Source organism: Trachypithecus francoisi, unplaced genomic scaffold, assembly GCF_009764315.1.
Source record: "Trachypithecus francoisi isolate TF-2019V2 unplaced genomic scaffold, Tfra_2.0 Contig01436, whole genome shotgun sequence".
NCBI lineage: Eukaryota > Metazoa > Chordata > Mammalia > Primates > Cercopithecidae > Trachypithecus > Trachypithecus francoisi.
The window spans coordinates 679,257-700,999 of record NW_022681430.1 but is presented as its reverse complement, the minus strand read 5'-3'; the positions used below and the strand labels follow the sequence as shown (position 1 = coordinate 700,999).

General features: G+C 37.5%; 1 protein-coding gene across 4 annotated transcripts in view; it reads right to left on the bottom strand.

Moving 5' to 3' along the window:
• Positions 1-313: 313 nt before the first annotated feature.
• The window catches only part of BTAF1 (B-TFIID TATA-box binding protein associated factor 1), a 106,004-nt gene continuing 84,574 nt past the window's right edge, over positions 314-21,743 (bottom strand). For 3 of the 4 annotated variants that reach the window (XM_033224301.1, XM_033224323.1, XM_033224331.1), the window contains 12 exons: positions 21,246-21,367; positions 20,988-21,155; positions 18,925-19,002; positions 18,660-18,789; positions 17,436-17,577; positions 17,214-17,344; positions 14,823-14,948; positions 12,349-12,501; positions 6,307-6,518; positions 4,552-4,711; positions 4,010-4,180; positions 314-2,524 (listed from right to left, as the gene is read on the bottom strand). In XM_033224301.1, the coding sequence (XP_033080192.1) occupies positions 2,381-2,524; positions 4,010-4,180; positions 4,552-4,711; positions 6,307-6,518; positions 12,349-12,501; positions 14,823-14,948; positions 17,214-17,344; positions 17,436-17,577; positions 18,660-18,789; positions 18,925-19,002; positions 20,988-21,155; positions 21,246-21,367 (1,737 nt within the window). In that variant the 3' untranslated portion in view covers positions 314-2,380. The remainder of the gene's footprint in view (positions 2,525-4,009; positions 4,181-4,551; positions 4,712-6,306; positions 6,519-12,348; positions 12,502-14,822; positions 14,949-17,213; positions 17,345-17,435; positions 17,578-18,659; positions 18,790-18,924; positions 19,003-20,987; positions 21,156-21,245; positions 21,368-21,743) is intronic. The other variant, XM_033224312.1, reaches the window with a different exon arrangement.

The following is a 21,743-nucleotide window of genomic DNA, read 5'->3' as shown; positions in this document are numbered from 1 at the left end:
AAATGTTTCTAGAATAAATAAGCATATACAATAAGCATATATATGAGTGTATATATGAAACAAAAATTATACCCAGGCCCCCAGATGTTAAGATTTTCCTACAAGAAACCCAAATGATAAGACTAATAATCTCTGAATCTATATTTAAGTTTGCTATTTCCTATCATAAACACACAAAAACCAAGGGAAATAGTACAATGGATATCTATGAACCCAAATCCCAGTTTAAAATAGTTAACATTCTATCAATCAATCAGGCTTGTTTTATTTCCCACACCCATACATTGAAAAAAACAACTACCAAATCATCACATCCATAAAATTGACAGTTCTTTAATATCATTCATTACTCAGTTCAGTTCTCCACATCTCTTCATTATTTTTAAGATGTACTACAATGACTGGGTCATTTAATTGAGAATACTTAATTCTTACCTGTTTACGTGTTTTCCTTTCTATGGAAAAGTTGGAATGTGTGATTTACTATTTCACAACTCAAGATTATTTTTAAAATGTTACAGCCATTCTAAGTTCTCCTGTCAGCCCTGACTCCTGTTTCCCATTCAGAAGCAACCACACATCATTTTCCTAGTCATCCTTCTAGAAATACACACTTTTTGATTAAACTCTTAGAAAGTTTAAACAGCCTAAACATCTGACTTCTAGCTCTGACATTTCAAATTGGGAAAAAGTACTGATTTTTGTGGTGTGATTTCTTTTGCCCCTTCATAGCCCTTTAATGATATATTGCTCTGTACTTATTCTTAGAAAATATCAATTACCATGAGTTATGTTAAAGAGCTGGTTTATGGAACTAGCAAATAAATAGTTAATAAAAAAAATTCAACTCAAATATACTGAAATGTTCTTCTACATAAAGTTTTGAGTTAAAATCCTAAACAATGAAAAAAAACTTGTACACCCGAATAATCTTTTGCTCTTTCTAGTGACCATTTCCTACAAATAACACACAGTTGCATATATTTTACAGTTTCAATCTTATATTTATTCTCTTGTGGAATGCTAGGTTTAATGTTACAGTATGGTTGTCAAAGCTAATGAAATGTGACAAATGTCTAAATGCTGCAGAACAGTATAATTTTAATTAAACAAAACACCTGTTATTGTACAGCTGAGGTCTGATGGTTGTTAAACTGATGCCTATGTGTATGGCCAGCCACAAACCTTGGGGATGTTTATTATCTGTACATATATATACAAATATATCCCATACATATGTATGCACACAGGCATGTATTAATTTATTTGTGAAACTTATAAAATTATATATACAAACATATACATGCACATCTATCTACATATACCTACCCTCACCATTGAGTAATCAGCCTCATGTCCAATTATTATTGCTGCCCAGTATAACTACATGATTTTAGTGCCAATGTCAGGCACCTTTGTGGGTGCAGGATAGGTACATCCATGCATATAGATATGCATATTCATGTATGTTTGTGTATATAAAGAAATTATCTCATCTCTCCCTTTTATGCTTCAGCCATGCATTACTACAACAAACAGTCTTTCCACCATAGGTGTTGGAATTCTAAACAGTGTAAAATCTACTTCTGGAAAACTGTATATGTTCATAGTTACAAAAAATATATTATTTATATGATTGAAACCTATTGAGTACATATGTTATTTGAATCTGGCTATACTGTAGCCATTAGATAAATTAAAAAAAACCACCCTCTAAATAGGATGTTATGGTAGCCTTAAATATACCATTACCTGTATTTAGGATAGTTGATATTATATCTTAAAAGTTGAAAAAATGATGTTAAAGATTTGAAAAACACTATGCATCTGCATTAAATATATAAATGTTTCCACCAAGGGCCCGATTAAATTCATTGTCTGACATTTTTATGTTCTAAGACTGACCAATATCATAGTCATTATTCTTATATTCTTAAAATTATGGCTCATTAAGGCTTTTATAGAAAAAAAGCCCTATTTTAAATCAATTATAAAAACAAGTTCTATTTAAAAGAAAAAACATACACAAACACTAAAGTACTCATGGATATCATCCTGTACAAAGTGACTAAAGATAGGAGGCCTGTTCCCAGTAAGAACACCTCCTGGTAGCACAAATAAACCTGGTTTGGTTCCTCTGCTCTGCAGCTTTTCAGCATGTAAAATTTAAACCATTTCACATTAACATTTAAATTTAATACAGTGCAAATATTTGAGAATAACTTGTTTCCCCCAGTGAAACAAGAGCCAGCATTATGCTGAATATTCTCCAGATCTATTTACACATTGAGTTAAAAGTTCACCATAAACTTAGTAATTTGCTGAATATCAGCAGAAATGTAACTGAACTAGCAGCAATTGCATTTACAATATTTGATAGTTACTTGAGAGAATGCATAAAATTTTCCAGGCTGTACTCTGAATCATACTGTTCTTGATCCCAAAGATCACTCAGGTTTTCAAGAATTGATTTCATACTTGCTTTCCCAGAAGTAGAGGTGTCAGCTTTTTCTGCTTTGCCATCCTTAAGAAAAATTGGCAAAAAAAATAAAATGAGAGGTTAACTTCACAAATTGTACTTTTCTTTAAAATCACACTTGTTTCTAGTACTACAATTATTCAACAGAATTGAGTACTTTAAGTGATGGGGAAATTCATGATCTCCAAACATATTTATTTGTCAGTTTCTTATTTGGAAAGAACTTCAAAATTATGGAAGAATTATAAGAACATATCAAAGAACTTATTTGCTTTATCAATCTCTCCATTTATATATGTGTATGTATATATGGATGTCAGAAATATAGTTAGGTATCAGTTTTTTCCCTTAACAATTTGAGAGAAAGTTGTAGACATCATGTCCTTTTATCCTTTGAGAGGAATCGGCATGTATTCCTAAGAACAAGAATATTCTCTTACATAACCATATAAAGATCAGATTAAGGAAACCTAACACCGATATTAAAATGTTCCAATATATAGTCTGTTTTCAAATTCTGCCAATTGTCTAAATAGTGCCTTTTATGGCAATAGGCCATTTCCCTAAAACATCCCTCTGAGCCCAGTTCTACTCACTGAAAGTCACCCATAAGAATATTCCCTCAAACAGAATAAAAGCTATTTGAAGACAGCTATGCATGTTTCTTTGAGCCTTCTTTTTTCTATGTTAAACATGTCTCATCCTTTCAACTTTATCTTGACTTAATATGACATGATTGAAGCACCTGCCTCCATTCTGGCCACCGGGGACCTAATTTGTTACCATTGAAAATGTAGCACCCCAAACTAGACATATTTCAAATGTGGTTTAACATATACATAATATGGCAGAACGATTTTCTCTTATTTGAAAGTACACTTCTTAATAAAGTTATTACAGCTAGTTTTAATTTCATCATATAAGGCTATTTCACACCATAATTTATACTTAGTATGCAGTGGATTTTCTGAACCTATGTAGGACTTTAAATCCAACTATATTGGTTTTACAATATTAGACTCACTAATATTTCCAAGTGGTGCATCCTTTTGATTATAGATTGTCATCTGATGTATTAGTTCCATCATCTGCAATAATAATGGCTATTATTTATTGAGAATCTCCACTAGATATCCTTTACATATATTATCTTACCTCACAACCATGTAGTAAAATAGGTATAGAAGCTCAGAGAGATAATCTGCCTAAGGTTAACAGGAGGCAGGGCCAAGAACTCTCATCCATTAGTCTTACTGACTCCAGTGATAAGCTGTGCTTTAGCAGAAAAGAACTAAGGAAAGAAACCTGAGGCAAGACATTGAAGACATCAATGGGAAAAAAAAAAAAAAAAAATCAAAACTTCACACATTCCCTAGTATGCTGCAGAGTTTATCTGGGAACCAAAAATTCCCTCCAATGGTGATCTCATGGATACTAAGTGAATGCATTTTGCTGCTCCTTTAATACTTTCAACTTAGCAGTCGCAGGAAGCCTGTGATTCATTAAAGATACAACAAATTGTTTCTTTACCTTATCAAGAGTAAACAGATCAAGAAGCTGATCAGTCCCCATGCTCTGCAAACTAGAATTCTCTTGGCTAATAACGGTATTCGCTATGTTCATCTTGAATTTCTGCAACCCCATTATTTTTTCTTCCAATGTTCCTCTGGTTATCAATCGGTATACGTTAACCACACGTTTCTGGATAAGAAAAACAGTTAAACAACTGTAACACATATTAAGCTTTGAGGTTCCAACAAGTCAGAGTGTCTTTAGACTTGTACTATTTTCTACTACCTAATCAGGGTTGGATTTTTGTCTGGCCACATGAGCTCAAAATGTGTGTAGCAATCACAGAATATTAGGGATGAACAGTGATCCAGGTTTTCTTAGTGCTAGCACTCATTTAATGCATGAGGAAGTGATACTACAGAAAAGTTAAGTCATCTGTCCAAGATCATAACACATGTATGTTAACACCAGAGCAAGAACTAAACCAAGGTTTCCCATCTTTTTGGGGGAGTATATTTTCATGCACAGGTTAACATCTGTGAGGTAAAATTGACTTTTACCTGCCCAATGCGATGGGCCCGGTCCATGGCTTGTAGATCTCGCATAGGATTCCAGTCATGCTCCACAAAGACTACTGTGTCAGCGCCTGTCAAATTAAGTCCCAGGCCACCAACGTGAGTGGTAAGTAACAGAACGTCTATAGATGGGTCATTATTAAACCTAAAAGATAGATAACAAAAACAAAATTAGTCCATTCCTAAGTCCTATAACAGAAACTGTTAAAATAAAAATTAAAGAGCACAAATGAAAATGCTGCTTTAAAAATCCACAATAGGGATACTTATGTGATCATCTGAGAAAAATATCCTCCCAATATAGATAACGTTTTTAGCAAAAGAGAGCATTCTAAAGCTAGTCAGGAATTTCATAAATACAAAATAAGGCAAACTGCATTGAATTTAGTAACATCAGTTAAGGACTAACTTGCAAAAATATAATTAATGTTAATTATAATTAAGATAAACCCAACTACGAACCTTTAAAGTATGGGGACAGAGAAAAGTATGAACAGGCTAGACTTTCATTCAGGGAAGACAGAAGGTGAGAGTGTTAGGGTTGCTACTTTTATACTAGTCCTAGAAGACACTGACAAAGGATATCTAGTAACTTCTAGGAAAAAGAAAAAACTAACATTAAAGATGCAGCTATCAAGCTATGACTTACTACAAGTCAAGCAATAGGCTTTGTATTTTATATGCATTATATGCATTATTTTAATTGTGACCATAGCTCTATAAGGGTATTATTACCAATATCCCTATTTTAGACTGAGGCTGTGTGAATGATAAACAGGCCCAAGAGAACACTGCTTAAATAGCAGAGTCAGGAGTCAAACCTGAGCCTGTTGGCCTCCAAAGTCCTTTCCTGGGGTCTCTAACTTTATTGTGCCTAATGATCTCTTAGGGATGCTTGTTTTTTGAGACAGTCTTGCTCTGTTGCTCAAGATGAAGTACAGTGGCCCAATCCGATCTCTGCTCACTGCAACCTTTGCATCCCAGGTTCAAGACATTCTCCTGTCTCAGCCTCCAGAGTAGCTGGGATTACAAGCATGTGCCACCACACCCAGCTCATTTTTGTATTTTTAGTAGAGAAGGAATTTCACCATGTTGGCCAGGCTGGTCTTGAACTCCTGACCTTAAGTAATCCACCCACCTCAGCCTCCCAAAGTGCTGGGATTACAGGTGTGAGTCAGCGCGCCCGGCTGGGATGCTTGTTAAAAATGCCTGCTCTTGAAGTCAGCAGCTTTGGGACTAAGCAGAACCTAGGAATCTGCATTTTTAAAAAAGCAACCACTGAGATTTTTAAAAGTAGAGGCTGCAGACCACATGTGAACACTGCACTCACCAGTTCTGCTTCCTAGCTGGGCCAGATTCCAACTTGTTCTCAGTGCACAAACAGGAATTAGGATGGAGATTTTATCTAAGTCACTTGTTTGGTTCCTCTCACCCTAATCCTCCCAAAAAGGTAAGGAAGGGGGAAGTAGTCATCCCTACTGTTGGTTGATGCCTTAAATTTCTTTCATGCTCTTCAGAGTGCTTTCCTATTATAGTCATACCTTTTCATATACTAAACAAATAATCTATTCGATTATATTTCTGTAGTTCTATATATAAAAAGGGGTTTATTTGGGGTGGATTAAACAATTAAAAAAAGACATTTGCAGATACTTAGCCAATGAAAATATTTCACAGGGCAAACTTCTATGTAAGTAATAATATATTTATTTACGAATAAGAGTCTTAGAAGTCACGTACCGGGAAACAATGGAATGCCTCTGACCAGGAGGTATGCTGCCATCTAATCTCAAGTAAGTGATAGAGGGCAAGTGAGGTTTGAGGAGATCATGCTCTACTATATCAAGCATGCTTTTCAGCTGACAGAAGATCAGGATCCTGTGCTGGGCCACAACAGACTCTGTGCCACTCTCGGAAGTACTGCCATTTCCCAAACCGCAGTCCAACAGCAACTTAGGAAGAAGAAGAAGAAAAAACAACAACAACAACTACATAAGTGTTCAATAACAGTAGATAAGCAATCTCACTGTGACATTTCTCTCTGTGGCAAGAAAAGGTTAAATGTACCTGGAATCTGGAAAGCAGATTAGCACTTTGGGCTGCAATCTGTCACCCTGCAGCACACTGAACTAGTTTTTGAGGTGCTCAGGCTTAGAGTTCCCTGATCACCTCTTCAGAAGTTTTCATTTAATTTTTTTTTTTATAGATTCAAGGTCTCACTATGTTGCTCAGGCTGGTCTTAAACTCCTGAGCTCAAGTGACCCTCCTGCTTTGGCCTCCCAAAGTGCAAGGATTATAGGTATGAGCCACCACGCCCGGCCCAGAAGTTTATCTAATAACAAAACTACCTTCCTTTTCCTCAATCCTTGAGGCTAAAGCCTCAATAAATGTTTATTGAAAGTTATGACAAAGAAGATGCCATAGGCAAACTGGTTCATAAAGGGTTATTCAATAATGTATGAAGAAAACAATGGAGTAGCCACATTTGGCAGAAAAAATTATAGAAAAGAAGCATTTAGCTAGATTTGGATTATTTTCAAGAGAGCTTATTACTCTATCTGTAGACCAAGATCTTTAATGGCAGAAACCACACTTTGCTATAGATCATTTATACTTATTTCTAAAGTGGTTCGGTGTCTTGCACACAGCAAGTACAATAAATAAATGATTGAATAAAACCCAAGAGAATCATGTTTAGATCAATTTGACAAACAGTATACCCAATAGTACTATTCTTCAACCATAGTATTTCAGGTATTACTGAACTCTGTTCAAAATCTAAGAGCTGGCTGGGCCAGCAGTGGTGGCTTATACACCTGTAATCCCAGCACTTTGGGAGGCCAAGGCAGGCAAATCACTTGAGGTCAAGAGTTCGAGACCAACCGGGCCAACATGGCGAAATCCTGTCTCTACTAAAAATATAAAACAGCCAGGTGTAGTGGCATAGACCTGTAGTCCCAGCTACTTGGGAGGCTGAGACAGGAGAATTGCTGGAACCCCGAAGGTGGAGGTTGCAAAAACAAAATCTAAGATCTTTTTCTTTATTGGAGATGGAGTCTCCCTGTATTGCTCAGGCTGGAGTGCAGTGGTGTGGGCTTGGCTCACTGCAACCTCCAACTCCTGGGTTCAAGATATTCTACTTCAGCCACCAGAGTAGTTGGGATTACAGATGCCCACCATCACGCCCAGCAAATTTTTGTAATTTTAGTAGAGATGGGGTTTCGCTATGTTGGCCAGGTTGGTTTCAAACTCCTGACCTTAGGTGATCTGCCTTGGCCTCCCAAAGTGCTGGGATTATAGGCATGAGCCACTTCACCGGGCCAACCTAAGATCTTCATGCAGGATGCTTTCTCCTTTCTACTAACAGAAGCTACTCAAAAAAACAAAAGCTCTGATAGGAAAGATAACCAAAACGCCATCCAGGCAAACTCCAAATTCAATGTAAAACACTTAGGGTGTTGTACAGAAAAGGACACTGTTTTCCTCAGAAAGTCCTCTTTGTAAGGTTGAAGTTTGGAACTTGGATTTCGGGAGTCTTCCCATCAGTCCCTAACTGGTAATGATAGTTTACTGTGCCTAAACTATTGTGCAAATAATACGATTTAGGCTGAAACCTGCCTTCTGAGGGTCTGGAATTTTGATCCATGCTAGGCAAAGGGAGTATATGTGACCAGCAACCAATAAAAACTTTGGGCACTGAATCTCTAATAATCTTCCCTGGTAGACAACATTTCACATCTATTGTCACAATTCAATGCTTGAGGAAGAATACATGTTCTCACTCTTCTACCTCACAGCCCTTAAAGTTTGAGATTTTTATTATATAGTAGCATATGGTATACAAGGGAGGCATTCCTCCAAATAAATAAGTCTGATCGATGTAATTATCCCTACATCTTGCCCTTAAATCTGCGATCAAATTACTATTCAAGCTGTTTCTTTTAAAAAGTCCTATCTAAGGTGGCTCAGGAGAGACATGGCTGTGTGGTACCCAGTATAAATAATGTATATTGGCTGGGCATAGTGGCCCATGCCTATAATCCCAGCACTGTGGGATGCCAATATGGGAAGACTGCTTGAGGCCAGGAGTTCCAGACCAGCCTGGGCAACATAGGAAGACCCCATCTCTAAAAAACAAAACAAAATTAGCCAGATGTGGTAGTGCACACCTGTAGTCCTAGTTACTTGGGAGGCTGAGGTGAAAGGATTGCTTGAGCCCAGAGTTTGAGGTTGGAGTTATGACCACACCACTGTACTCCAGCCTGAGTGACAGAGTAAGACCCTCTCTCTAGGATTAGAAAAAAAAGTGTTACAAGTGCAACTTCCTATACAGATCCCATAAGAGTTCCAGAGTGAAATTTTATCAGAATGTCTGTGTCATGCACACTCAATTACTCAGTTCCATAGGCAGCAATGTCAAAACCTTAAAGATAAATTAAATTAAATTAAGGATATCCAACTAGGACTTCTCCAAGTCCATACTTACCAGACATTCTTCCTAATGTAATCTTTCCCAGATGCAGCTATCCTACTGAATATGTGGACATACCATTTGACATGAGTATTCCTGTCTGGCAGCAGAATTGATGCTCTGGTATTCTCACTAATCTATAACCTGAGTCTGCTCTGAGAGACTGATCTAGCTCAGGGCCTTGAAAAGTTGATTACTAGACTCTAGCAAACATTTACCAAGGCCATCTAATAATGGGTGTTTGAGAGGTCAGCCAACTCCCTAGAAAGCATTTCAATTTTATTTTGCCCTAACTTCAGCATAGGCTAAATTACCCCAGTTTTTTCAATCATTCCTCATATAAAATGGCTTCTAGATGTTTTACCATTTCAATCTTCCACTTGTACTGGTCAAAACTATAAAACTCAAAATTTGGGCTAGGTGCGATAGCTCACACCTGTAATCCCAGCACTTTGGGAGGCCGAGGCGGGCGGATCACGAAGTCAGGAGAGCAAGACCATCCTGGCTAACATGGTGAAACTCTGTCTCTACTAAAAATACAAAAAAAAAAATCAGCCGGGCGTGGTGGCAGGCACCTATAGTCCCAGCTACTCAGGAGGCTGAGGCAGGAGAATGACGCGAACCTGGGAGGCGGAATTTGTAGTGAGCCGAGATCGTTCCACTGCATTCCAGCCTGGGCAACAGAGCGAGACTGTCTCAAAAAAGAACAACAACAACAAAACAATATTTGTTCTGACTAGTAAGAAATACAGTGAAACTACGATGCCCTCATTTTGGCCATTATATAGTCATTAATCCCAGCCAAGATCCTATTAGTTTTATTTACTGGCAACTAATTCACACCGTTCTTATAGTGAATTTGCCATCAAATCAAACTCAACTTTGCCTCATATAAAATATTTGCTAAGACTCACAAAGTCAAAATACACCTAAGTGTTTTCTTTTAAAACTGACTCTGCTTATCTCTGTTAAATTTCACCTACAGTTTTAGTTCATCATTACAGCCTCCTGGAATTTTTCATTCTAGCTTTAGGAATATTAGATACTTCTCCCAGAACTACTTGCTGATAAACATGTTTCTATTAACAGATTTTTAGAAAGCAAGTAAGACTTCTCTAACTTCACAGCACAGACGTACTTAGATTTAAAAAAGAAATTTATCCTTTCTGAGACAGAACCTTCACTCTGGCTGAAAAGAACCAAGAAACTGGAAAAGAAGGCTAATAGAAAAGTCTTCCATGAGGACAGCCAGAAAAAATCTGGGTCTCTTTAAGTTGCAGACTTTCTAAGCATCTTAATTCAAGATGTGTCAGAGTGACAAGAAGCATACTCTAAAATAAGAGATCAATTTAAGCAGCAACTGCTGGGGGGAAAAAAAAAAACCTGTAAGAGCCTATGTATAATTCAAATATGGATGGAATTCAATTTTTATTTGAAAATAGATCTAATTAGAGGATTCCTTGACTAAGTATATCTTACAGCTTTACCTAATACACTAGCTATGTTAGGAAAACCATGAACGTTTTATATAAAGACCTATACCACAGTTTGGTCAAACAAGAAAACCATTCCTTATATCTAAAGGTAACAATCATTCTTCAGTTTTGTGGTGTGAAAGTCCACAGTCCATTTTACGTTTAGTGATATAAGGATATGTATTTGGATATATATGCCAGATACACTATTAGATAACATTTTCCACACTAACCTACGTGGAATCTAAAACCTTCACTCATTAGTTGTTCTCAATGAGCTTTAGGCCAGAATAACTACTGACCGCAAGCTAAAACAATTACTAAGTCTAGATTTTACACTAAAATCTTCATTTATAAGGGTAGTTAGAACTAAATGGCATTAGTGCTAACATTTTGGTGCTTGAAATTGTTTCTCTTAATCTTTTGAAATCTTAGAATTTTAAAAAATTCATTTTTAAAAGCAACACCAAGACAGTGACATCAGCAAAATGATAGAGTATGCAGCTCCAAGTAAAATAAAGAAATCCACATCAACACACATTATAAACTGTTGAAAGACAAAGAGAATCTTGAAAGCAGCAAGAAAAAAGCAAATGATCATGTAAAAGGGATCTTCAGTAAGATTAACACCTGATTTCTCATCAGAAACCAGAAAAGACATTATCAAGAAAGTAAAAAGATAACCTACAGAATGGGAGAAAATATCTGCAAATCATAAGTCTGATGATAAGGGTTTAATATCCAGAATATGAATAACTTCTCGGCAGAGTATGGTAGCTCATGCCTATAGTCCCAGGGCTTTGGCAGGCCCAGGTGGGAGAATCGTTTGAGGCCAGGAGTTCAAGACTAGCCTAGGCAACACAGTGAGACCCCATCTCAAAAACAAAAAACAACAACAAAACAAAACTTTTCAAACTCAACAAGGTGAAATACTCCAACCAAAATGGGTAAAGAACTTGACTACACATTTTTCTAAAGAAGATATGGAAATGTCCAATAAGCACATGAAAAGATGCTCAACATCATTAGTCTTTAGGGAATAGCAAATCAAATCCATAAGGAGTTATCACTTCATACCTAGTAGGATGACTATAATTAAAAGAAATTAACAAGTGTTGGCAAGGATATGAAGAAACTGGAACCCTGGTACATTGCTGGTGGGAGTGTAAAATGGTAGTCATTGTGAAAAAAAGTTTGGCAGTTCCTGAAAATGTTAAACACAGAAATGCTATATGACCTACCTATTCCACTCCTTAGTCTCTAGCCAAAAGAACTAAAAAGGGTAACTCAGATAGATACTTGTAAGCCAGTGTTCACTGCAGCATTATTCACAATAGCCAAAAGGTGAAAACAACCCAAGTGTCCACTGACATATAAATGGATGAATGAAATGTGGTATATCCACAAAACTGACTAATGAACAAACCGCAAATGACAAATATTTTGAGTCCACTTAAATGAAATATTTACAACAGGCAAATTCATAGAGAAAATAGAGATCACCAGGGGCTAGAGGAAGGGAGAATGAAGAATTATTGCTTGATGAATATAGAGTTTCTGTTTGGGTGGTGGAAATATTTTAGAAATAAGATAATGGTAATGGTTATATAACATTGTAAATATAATGCCTCAGATTTACACACTTAAAATGGTTTAAATGGCATATTTTGTGCTGTATATATTTTAACCACATTTTTATAAAAAGCTGTATCAAAAATTTAAGCAAATTTAAAAATAAATGGTAAACACAGTAGTAATCTTTAAGAAAAGCAAATTTACCAAGAATTTATATTCCTGGGGTGCAACACACATTTAGCACTTAAAAGACATACATACTTGTTTCAAAGCCGAGAGCTTAGGGGCATGTTGAATATCATGTAGAGAAGAATTCTGAACTGCCAGTTTTTCGGTAGTGGTCTTGAATTCTGGATGTTGAGGAGTTAAGACTAATGCTGGATGGTTGCACAGTTTACGTAAATACTGTAATGCCTTTAAGAGGAAGAAAAAGTACGTATGAGTCAATTTCGCATATCACAAATATTTTTTTACCTCTGTATCTTTCCTTATGCTATTTCCTGTGCTGTACAGAATGCCTTTCTTCCTCTTCTTGCCTGGCAAACTTCTACTCATTCTTCAAGAACCAGTTCAAATGTCTCATTTGAGATTCTTGTGCAGTTTATATGCAGACATTTACAATGCATATAAATTGTACTGTTTGTCTGTCTCCCCTACCAGACAATGAGCTTCGCATGGCAAATTGAGCGTTTTAGTTGTTTTCTTTAAAACCCTTTCCCAAAGTACCCAGTAATGCAGACAGATGCTTCTGGAACCAGGCATCATTTTGGACACAAAAGCTGCTCAAACTTCAATGAGTATAAAAATTTCTGGCCAGGCACGGTACCTCGCCCCTATAACCCACCCTGCACTTTAGGAGGCTGAGGTGGGTGGATCCTGAGGTCGGCAGTTCGAGACCAGCTGGGCAACATGGTGAAACCTTGTCTCTACTAAAAATACAAAAATTAGCCGGGCATGGTGGCATGTGCCTGTAATCCCAGCTACTTGGGAGGCAGGAAAATTGCTTGAACCCTGGAGGTGGAGGTTGCAGTGAGCCAAGATCATGCCATTGCACTCCAGCTTGGGTGACAGAGCGAGACCTGGTCTTTAAAAAAAAAAAAATTCTTGAGAACCTTATAAACCTGAAATTCTGATTCAGCAGATGAGAGGAGAGCAGGGAAGGGGAGCTAGGTGACTGTCTCAAGTGGTTGTATTTGTGAAACAGAACCTTATATGGTCTCTTCTCTGATTCAGCCATACTTTCTCTTCTGCCTCTTACTTGGCCTAAGATTTGGGTCTCAGCCTTGGCACAGAGTTGTTTTATTAGTAAGTTCCACTGGCAAGGCTCAAGACAGTGCTGAGCACTAGGATTAAAAATTGTGGGAGAGGCCAGTTGCACTGGTTTGCACCTATAATCCCAGCTACTCAGGAGGCTGAGGAGGGAGAATCACTTGAGGTCAAAAGTTCAAGACCAGCTTGGGCAACATGGCAAGACCTTATCACCAAAAAAATTTTTTTTAATTAGCCAGGTGTGGTGGTGTGCACCTGTAGTCCTACCTACTCAGGAAGCTGAGGCTGAGGATCGCTTGAGCCCTGGAGTTTGAGGTTGCAGTAAGCTATGATCCCACCACTCCAGCCTGGGCAACAAAACATGACTCCTTCTCTTAAAAAAAAAACAAAAGAAAAAACTAGGTCTTCACAACTACCTTTTCCGTCTTCTATCTTTAAAAATACTACAGTACTTAATCTATTGGCAGGAGGTTTTCTGTGGTGGACTATTCAAGAGGGAAAGCTAAAGTGACACTTGCCACCTCTTTTTGCTATTCTCTCAAATATATGAGGCATGATCTGACTTGAGACTTCTGTACTTTTTGTATCCTCTGCCTGGAATCACTTCCCCCACATACACCTGCATGCTTCACTTACCCCCCATACACCTGCATGCCTCAATCCTCCTTCAGATCTTTGCTCAAATGTCACCTTCTCAGTGAGGCAGTCCCTAGCCCCTCAATTAAGAAACCACAACCTACCCTGGACTCTGATACACTATAACCACATTATCGGTTTTGTCTTACACATAATATATACCTAAGTATTTTTCATCTCTACCAGGGAAGGAGTCTGTTTTATTCGCTGTTTTAAGTAACCCCAGAGCTTTGAAAAATTACTGCCATGTAGTAGGTGTTCTAATATTTTCTGAATAAAAAAGCAAAAGATTCTCTATTCTAAAGCCCTTCTTTTCAGGTAATATACAAACATATTTCATTTTATACATTTAATTTTAATATAAAGTGCTTACTAATATAAAGATAGTATTAAATAGGTATTTTAACTTATTTTCAAGTATACATAATATTGAAACAAAAATACATAGATCCGTATTTTATTTTTCCATATAAAAAGTGCCTCATTAAAATTCATTCTTCAACATTTAAAAAGTGGAATGGGCCAGGCGCGGTAGCTCATGCCTGTAATCCCACCACTTTAGGAGGCCAAGACAGGTGGATCACTTGAGGTCAGGAGTTTGATATCAACCTGGTCAACATAGTGAAACTCCATCTCTATTAGAAATACAAAAATTAGCCAGGCATGGTGGCGCACACTTCTACTCCCAGCTAGTCTGGAGGTTGAGGCATAATAGCTTGAACCCAGGAGGCAGAGGTTGCAGTGAGCCAAGATCATGCCTCTGCACTCTAGCCTACACAACAGAGTGAAACTCCATCTCAAAAAAAAAAAAAGTAGAATGTAATCTATACCTGGAATACATGGCCTGTAGCTTTCAGCTTTGGTTTTTCAGTTTCTTCAGAAAGTGCAGCTGAAGAAACTGTTTCATCAACATCACACTTGGCACGAGACTTAGCAAAATCTTCATAGAGCTGAACCTGTAAAATGGCCCCCGTGGGAGAAGTTTATTTATTTTCAATTGTTTAAAACACATAACTAGCAAAGGCCAATAACAGTAGTAATTTAAATCAGCCCTCATTAATGAAAACAAATTGTGATATCTCTAATTCACTACAGGAATTACAGGTTATCCACTCCATCTTGGTAAATTCCTTTAAACTACATTTAGAAAACAAGTATGAACACATTAAGTTGGGCTGCTAAAATATGAAAAATACAAGTCAAATGGTCCAAGACTCAATTTTTCTACTGTTCAGGAAAATAAATACATTACCAATAAAAGAAAATCTGAACCCTTAGCAGTAAATGAGAAAAATCTTCCTTAAATGAAGTTACACGATCAAGACCCTGTATGTATGTTTCAGGACATCAGATTTTACAAGAATGTTACTGCTAGCCTAAAAGGGGAACATATGTCAAGTTTTAAAGCACTACGCTGGGGTCTGGGTTCCTACCTTGTACAAGCTAAAATAATGTGAAAGAAAAGATAATCTAGAGAGCTAAAGGACAGAAATCAGAGAATACAAAATCTGTGAATGCTAAACAAAGACAAAATGCCATTCTCTTTGGAGCTCGCTTTCTCTAGATTGATTACTTACATGTGTTTTATGCCTATGTTATAGCACCACAACCAGTAAATCACCACAGATTTTTTTCACGTGACATCTTTACTGTACCTACTTTAAGAAGTCTTCATTTCATTACTTCAAAAATATTCCTTTCAAGACACATTAATTTTTGCAAATGAAGGAAGGGGAACCTGAGAGATGAGGCAGATAGTATAGAAGAATCAAAGAACTCTCAACTTCTTATCCTGCCCAAGTTGAACAGATGAATACCTGCTAACAGGTTAACCATCTATACAATGGAGGGGGAAAAAGTACGTTTCTGGGTATGTATATCTCTTATTCATTTGACCATAGTGCATCAAATCCTAATAGTAAGCTAGATTGACACATACAAACCTAAAACATAAAAAAATTTTCAAAGAGAAAATTCTGACCCCCCAGGCCACGTCTGACTAAGACAAGGAACAGTTTCCATGTAGCTCCTTAGAAAAGTACAAGGAAAGGCTCACAATAAATTCCTTTAATAATGGTCTTTATGTACAAAATCAGAACTGTGCAGAAGGCAAAATTTATTTTGAACATTTTTAGGTAATGAAATAATACTTCAAAGGGAATGAGTGAGGTCCCACTGACCGAGGTTTAAAACTCAGCTCTGATATATAGTCATGCACTACACAAGGACACTGAGGTCAACAATGGACTACATATAAAATGGTCATCCCATAAGATACAATATTGTGTTTTTACCATACCTTTTCTATGCTTAGATATACAAATACAATTGTGTTGCAACTGCCTGTACTCAGTACAGTAACATGCTGCACAGGTTTGTAGCCTCGGAACAACTGGCTATACCATCTAGGTGTGTGTAAGTACACTCTAGGATGTTTGCACAATGACAAAATCACCTAATGATGTGTTTCTGAGAAATCACTCATGCCATTAGCACTGTACAACTGTGTATTAGCTCTGACTGTAGCCGAGGTAGGTAACTTTTCTGAATGTCACTTTATTTGCAAAACTGGGGATTAGTAATACCTATAATGTTGTGAGGACAGCCTGACAACATTCAGAGGCAGATTTTTGGCCTTTATAAACATTGGCTTGTTTCCTTACCAATTTAATACCTTGCAATCTTTTCAATTAACTAGACACATAAGAAAGCAACTATAGGCTGGGACGGTGGCTCACACCTGTAATCCCAGCACTTTGGAAGGCCAAGGTGGGAGGACCACTTGACCCTGACCCTGGGAGTTTGAGACCAGCCTGAGCAACACAGCAAGACCCAGTCTCTACAAAAATTAGAAAATTAGCCGGGCATGGTAGTATGTGCCTGCAAGTCCCAGCTACTTAAGAGGCTGAGGCAGGAAAATCACTTGAACCCAGAGGCTGAGGCTGCAGTGAGCCACGACTGAGCTACTGTACTCCAGCCTGGGTGACAGAGTAAGACTCTGTCTCTTAAAAAAAAATTTTTAAAAGCAACTATGATACTGAATTTTGTTTTCATGCTATATTCAAAATGTATACACTCAAACTTATATCCACATCATTCAGGCTTTATCTGCATCTGATAAAGCCAAAGCCTAAGCCCCTTTACTCAATAGTTTTGTGGCTCATACAAAACGATCTGCTAATAAACATACCACTAACAATGATAAACACGAGATTCCTAACCTGGAGAGGACTAAGAGTACAATAATAGTCTTGAATAATTTTAGGTGGAAGATCCTGCAAAACATCTTCTTTCATTCTTCTCAAAAGAAATGGCAGTACTTGGCGGTGCAGCGCATCCATAGCAAGAACACCTGTTAATAGTTAAGAGAAAAACGGCTTCAAAAAAAGTTAAGAATAAATTATATTCACTTACACAGGGTTATAATTACATCTCTTTCATACCTGCTTCTTGCTCTCGACTGGAGCTTCGAGCATCCCTACTTGCTAATATAGGTTTACCATATCGAGCAGCAAACTGGCGTTCAGTACCCAAAAATCCTGGCATGAGGAAATCGAATAATGACCACAGCTCCAAAACGTTGTTCTGTAAACAGGAGGAACACCAATTATCTTTCGTATTGGGATTATTTCCTTACAACTACAAAAAATACCAAAAAAATTTAGCTGGGCATGGGGGCATGCACCTGTGGCCCCAGGTACTTGGGAGGCTGAGATGGGAGGATTGCTTGAGTCCAGGAGGGAGAGGGAAGGGGGAGAGGGAGAGAGAGGGAGGGACGCGGTGGGGGGGGAGAGAGAGAAAGAGAAAGAAAGAAAGAAAGAGGGAGAAAGAGAGAGACAGAAAGAGAAAGAGAGAAAGAGAAAGAAAAGGAAAGAAAGAGGAAGGAAAGAAAGGAAGAAAGAAAGGGGGAAAAAGAGAAAGAAAGGAAGGAAGGAAGAAAGAAAAGGAAGGGAAGGAAGGAAGGAAAGAAGGAAGGAAGAAAGAAAGGGAGAAAGAAAGGAAGGGAGAAAGAGAAAAAAAGAAAAAGAGAGAGAAAGAGAGCACAAGAGGGTAAGTACATAAAGAACCATCAATTTCTAAAGTTGGAAGGAATCTTACAGGTCACATGGTGTTTACTTCTCTACTGAGAATGACTGAAGGTCTTCCCACCAAAGTTTACTACCCAAGCTAGATATGAACATTTGTAACCAATTCTTCTGGAGGACAAGAGAATTTCTCAAAAGTATCTAAAGATATCTACATACCTATCCTTCCTTTTCCAAAATAAACTTCTACAATCGCTTGCCTTCAACTTCCTCCTGACATCAGGTGTTCACACTTCTGCTATATAATGATTCACTCTGACTCAGCTCTAGCTTTTCAATGCTAAATCAGATTGCAGTGTACTACTACAGAAGGAGAATGGCCAGTGTGGAGTAGAGTCTGATTTTTATGTCTTTCATACTTTTGACACAAGATTTCTATTTACATAGTCTAAAATTACATTTTAAAAATGACTTTGAAAACCTGGTTTGTTTACCAATGAACCATTAAACAAGCAATAATTATATACTGGAAAATTATCATTCCTATAACAATAAAAAAAACTTCTTTAATTCACTGCCAAATACCAAGCCTACCCTCCACCTGGCAAAAAAAAAAAAAAAAAAAGAATAGTAAATAATTACCTGGATTGGTGTTCCAGAAAGAATAATCCTATAATTAGCAGTCAGTTGTTTTACTGCTTTTGACAACTTTGTTTTTCCATTTTTGATGACATGGCCTTCATCAAGAATGCAGTAGTTAAATTTAATATTTCTAAGGGAAAATAAATAGAAAATTTTACAACTTTTGCTGTATGTCCGGAACTATATGAAGAATCTTTAAAGTGGGAAAATATTGAGTCTTCAAATTTGATATTAATTTTTCTAAAAAAAAAAATTTAATTCTTACCTAAAGAAATCTATGTCATTCCTCACAACATCATATGAAGCCACTATTAGATTGTGCCTTTTTACTTGGTGCTGTAACCTTTATTTAGAAATGAATAAAATTAGAAAACAGAGACTCTGAAAAGTTCTTAATAGCTACAATTGTATAAAGTGCTTTCAATCTGCCCACTAAGCCCAGCATTCCCTTCTGCTTACTCTACATACACGACCCTGAAGGGCTACTCTTCTAATGACTTGGCTGTGTTGCCCTACTCAGTCTGATTAGAAAAGAGATGAACATCAGACTGAAAATATGGTGGACATTTCAACTTTACTTGCCAACATCTCTTCCTTAGGGGCACTATTCCTTTATCACTCCAGGTTGTTCTAGGTGATGTGGGGGAACTACCAATCATGTGCCCCCATAATCACCAAGGAAATGAAGCATTTTAACCAGGTTAAGCTATTCACAATATTTAATCCCCTAACCACAAAGGTTGTTTTGGGAGCATGACCCAAACAAGGCCAGTCAGTCATCTCCAGTACTGATAATATTCATGAGAGAGAGGGAAGATCTGTTTACTACAATTGCCAAACTAAGAGAATATGGGCCAGAGACTGCCCATTGTCATCTTATCTACCAACTGTGGACTGAAGCCCAATAGTAACAATAAGTTATGTAAGGGGAGGAAGAGTCAATGAGAGTAATCTAGATGGGCCTGAAGCAACAATCTACCCCTGAAATTCTCAAGTTAGTGAATTAATGAATTTTCTGTTTGCTTAAGCTAGTTTGAATTGAATTTCTATCACTTACAAATGAATGAATTCTATCAAAGAAGCACTACAGTAAACTGCTCAAGAGTGCAAGTTTTTGAGCTGCCTGTATTCAAATCCTCACTCTCTCCACTTAATTAGTTAAGTGACCTTGGACCCAGGCCCAATGCCTTAGACTCCTTATTTGCAAATTGGAACAACAGTATTCCTACCTCACAAAGTGACTGTGAGAATACATAATACACAATTTTAGTTTTTTTTCAATCCTGCTCCTTCTATACATAATACACAATTTTACATTTAAAAACAACAACAAAAAACTGCTTAGAATAGTGCCTGACCAGTAAGTGCTCAAGATAAAAACTAAAACATTTTAATAACATTATTTAATAATAATATTTGCTATTATTAACACAGGAATACAGCAAATCTATGGACTAATCAGCAACTATGACTATCCAACCTTAAAAAATGAACTGAAATCAATGAGCTTCCACTTGAAAAAATTTACAGTTAGGAACATAAGAGATGTATTAGTTAATAGGGAAGGGGTAAAGCTGAAAGAACTCTAAAATTTAGTGCGGTCATGACTGCAGCAGCAGCTAAAGCAGCCATAGCGGACCAAAAGTACTTCTGGGGAGAGGGAAGGAAAGGGAACAAGGCAAAGGGGAACTCTTTTTTATTTAAGAGAGGAGGACTCGGCCGGGCGCGGTGGCTCAAGCCTGTAATCCCAGCACTTTGGGAGGCCGAGACGGGCGGATCACGAGGTCAGGAGATCGAGACCATCCTGGCTAACATGGTGAAACCCCGTCTCTACTAAAAATACAAAAACGAGCCGGGCGAGGTGGCGGGTGCCTGTAGTCCCAGCTACTCGGGAGGCTGAGGCAAGAGAATGGCGTAAACCCAGGAGGCGGAGCTTGCAGTGAGCTGAGATCTGGCCACTGCACTCCAGTCCGGGCGACAGAGCGAGACTCCGCCTCAAAAAAAAAAAAAGAAAATGACAATAAAACAGAAGCACCAAAAAGATGCTATGGTCACAGACTCCCAAAAGGGGCATACAAAGCGGCTTTGGTTCCTGATAGTTCAGCAGCTCCAGGAAAGCTCAACTTACTGTACAATGGTTAAAAGTCCTCAATTTTGATAAGCCTCACTGATTATATCTTCCCAAAGTACACTCACTTTTCATAAGTGAAGTTTCTATGTCACACAACCAAAAGAGCTAATTAAAATTCACTTTTAATAAATGTTATTGTTCCTCATTTTAATTACGACAAAAGCTGAAATATTTTGTTACTGTCGTACACCTCTTACCTTATTCTTTCAGTGGGAGGTCCAGTGTAGTGCAACGGATTGAGGTATTCTCTGGAGCAAAATTTACCTACTTCATCCACCCAATGGCCTGTTAATGTTGGCGGACAAACCACTAAGGAAGGAAGTGGCATACATTCTGCTAATTTTGATCTTGCATATTCCTGGGCCCTTTATAATAGCAAAACACAATAAATTAACCAGCTTGTTTACATTTCTCCAAATCTGGAAACCTTATTTTAAAATAACATCTTAAATTACCTATGACAATGATCTCCTGCTAGAATGCAGATGGACTGTAAAGTTTTTCCTAAACCCATGTCATCACACAGAATTCCATGAAGTTTATACTTATTAAGAAATGCCAACCAGTTCACACCATCCTGTTAGAAAAATCATAAATGTGAATACATCATAAATTTTTTCTTATAAAAACATTTTCTTATAAACATGTTTGCACAAAACAAAAATCTATACGCAAAAGTGAAATAAATGGGTGTAAGACACTAAACACAAGATTTTACTAAATCAATTTTACAAAATGTTTTAAGGCCAGGTATGGTGACTCACATCTCTAATCCCAGCACTTTGGGGGGCTGAGGTGGGAGGATCACTTGAAGCCAGGAGTTGAAGACCAGCCTGGGCAACAAAATGAGAACCCTGCCCCTACCAAAAAAAAAAAAAAAATAGCTGGCCATAGTGGTGCACATGTATAGTCCCAGCTACTCAGGAGGCTGAGGTGGGAAGATGGCCTGAGTC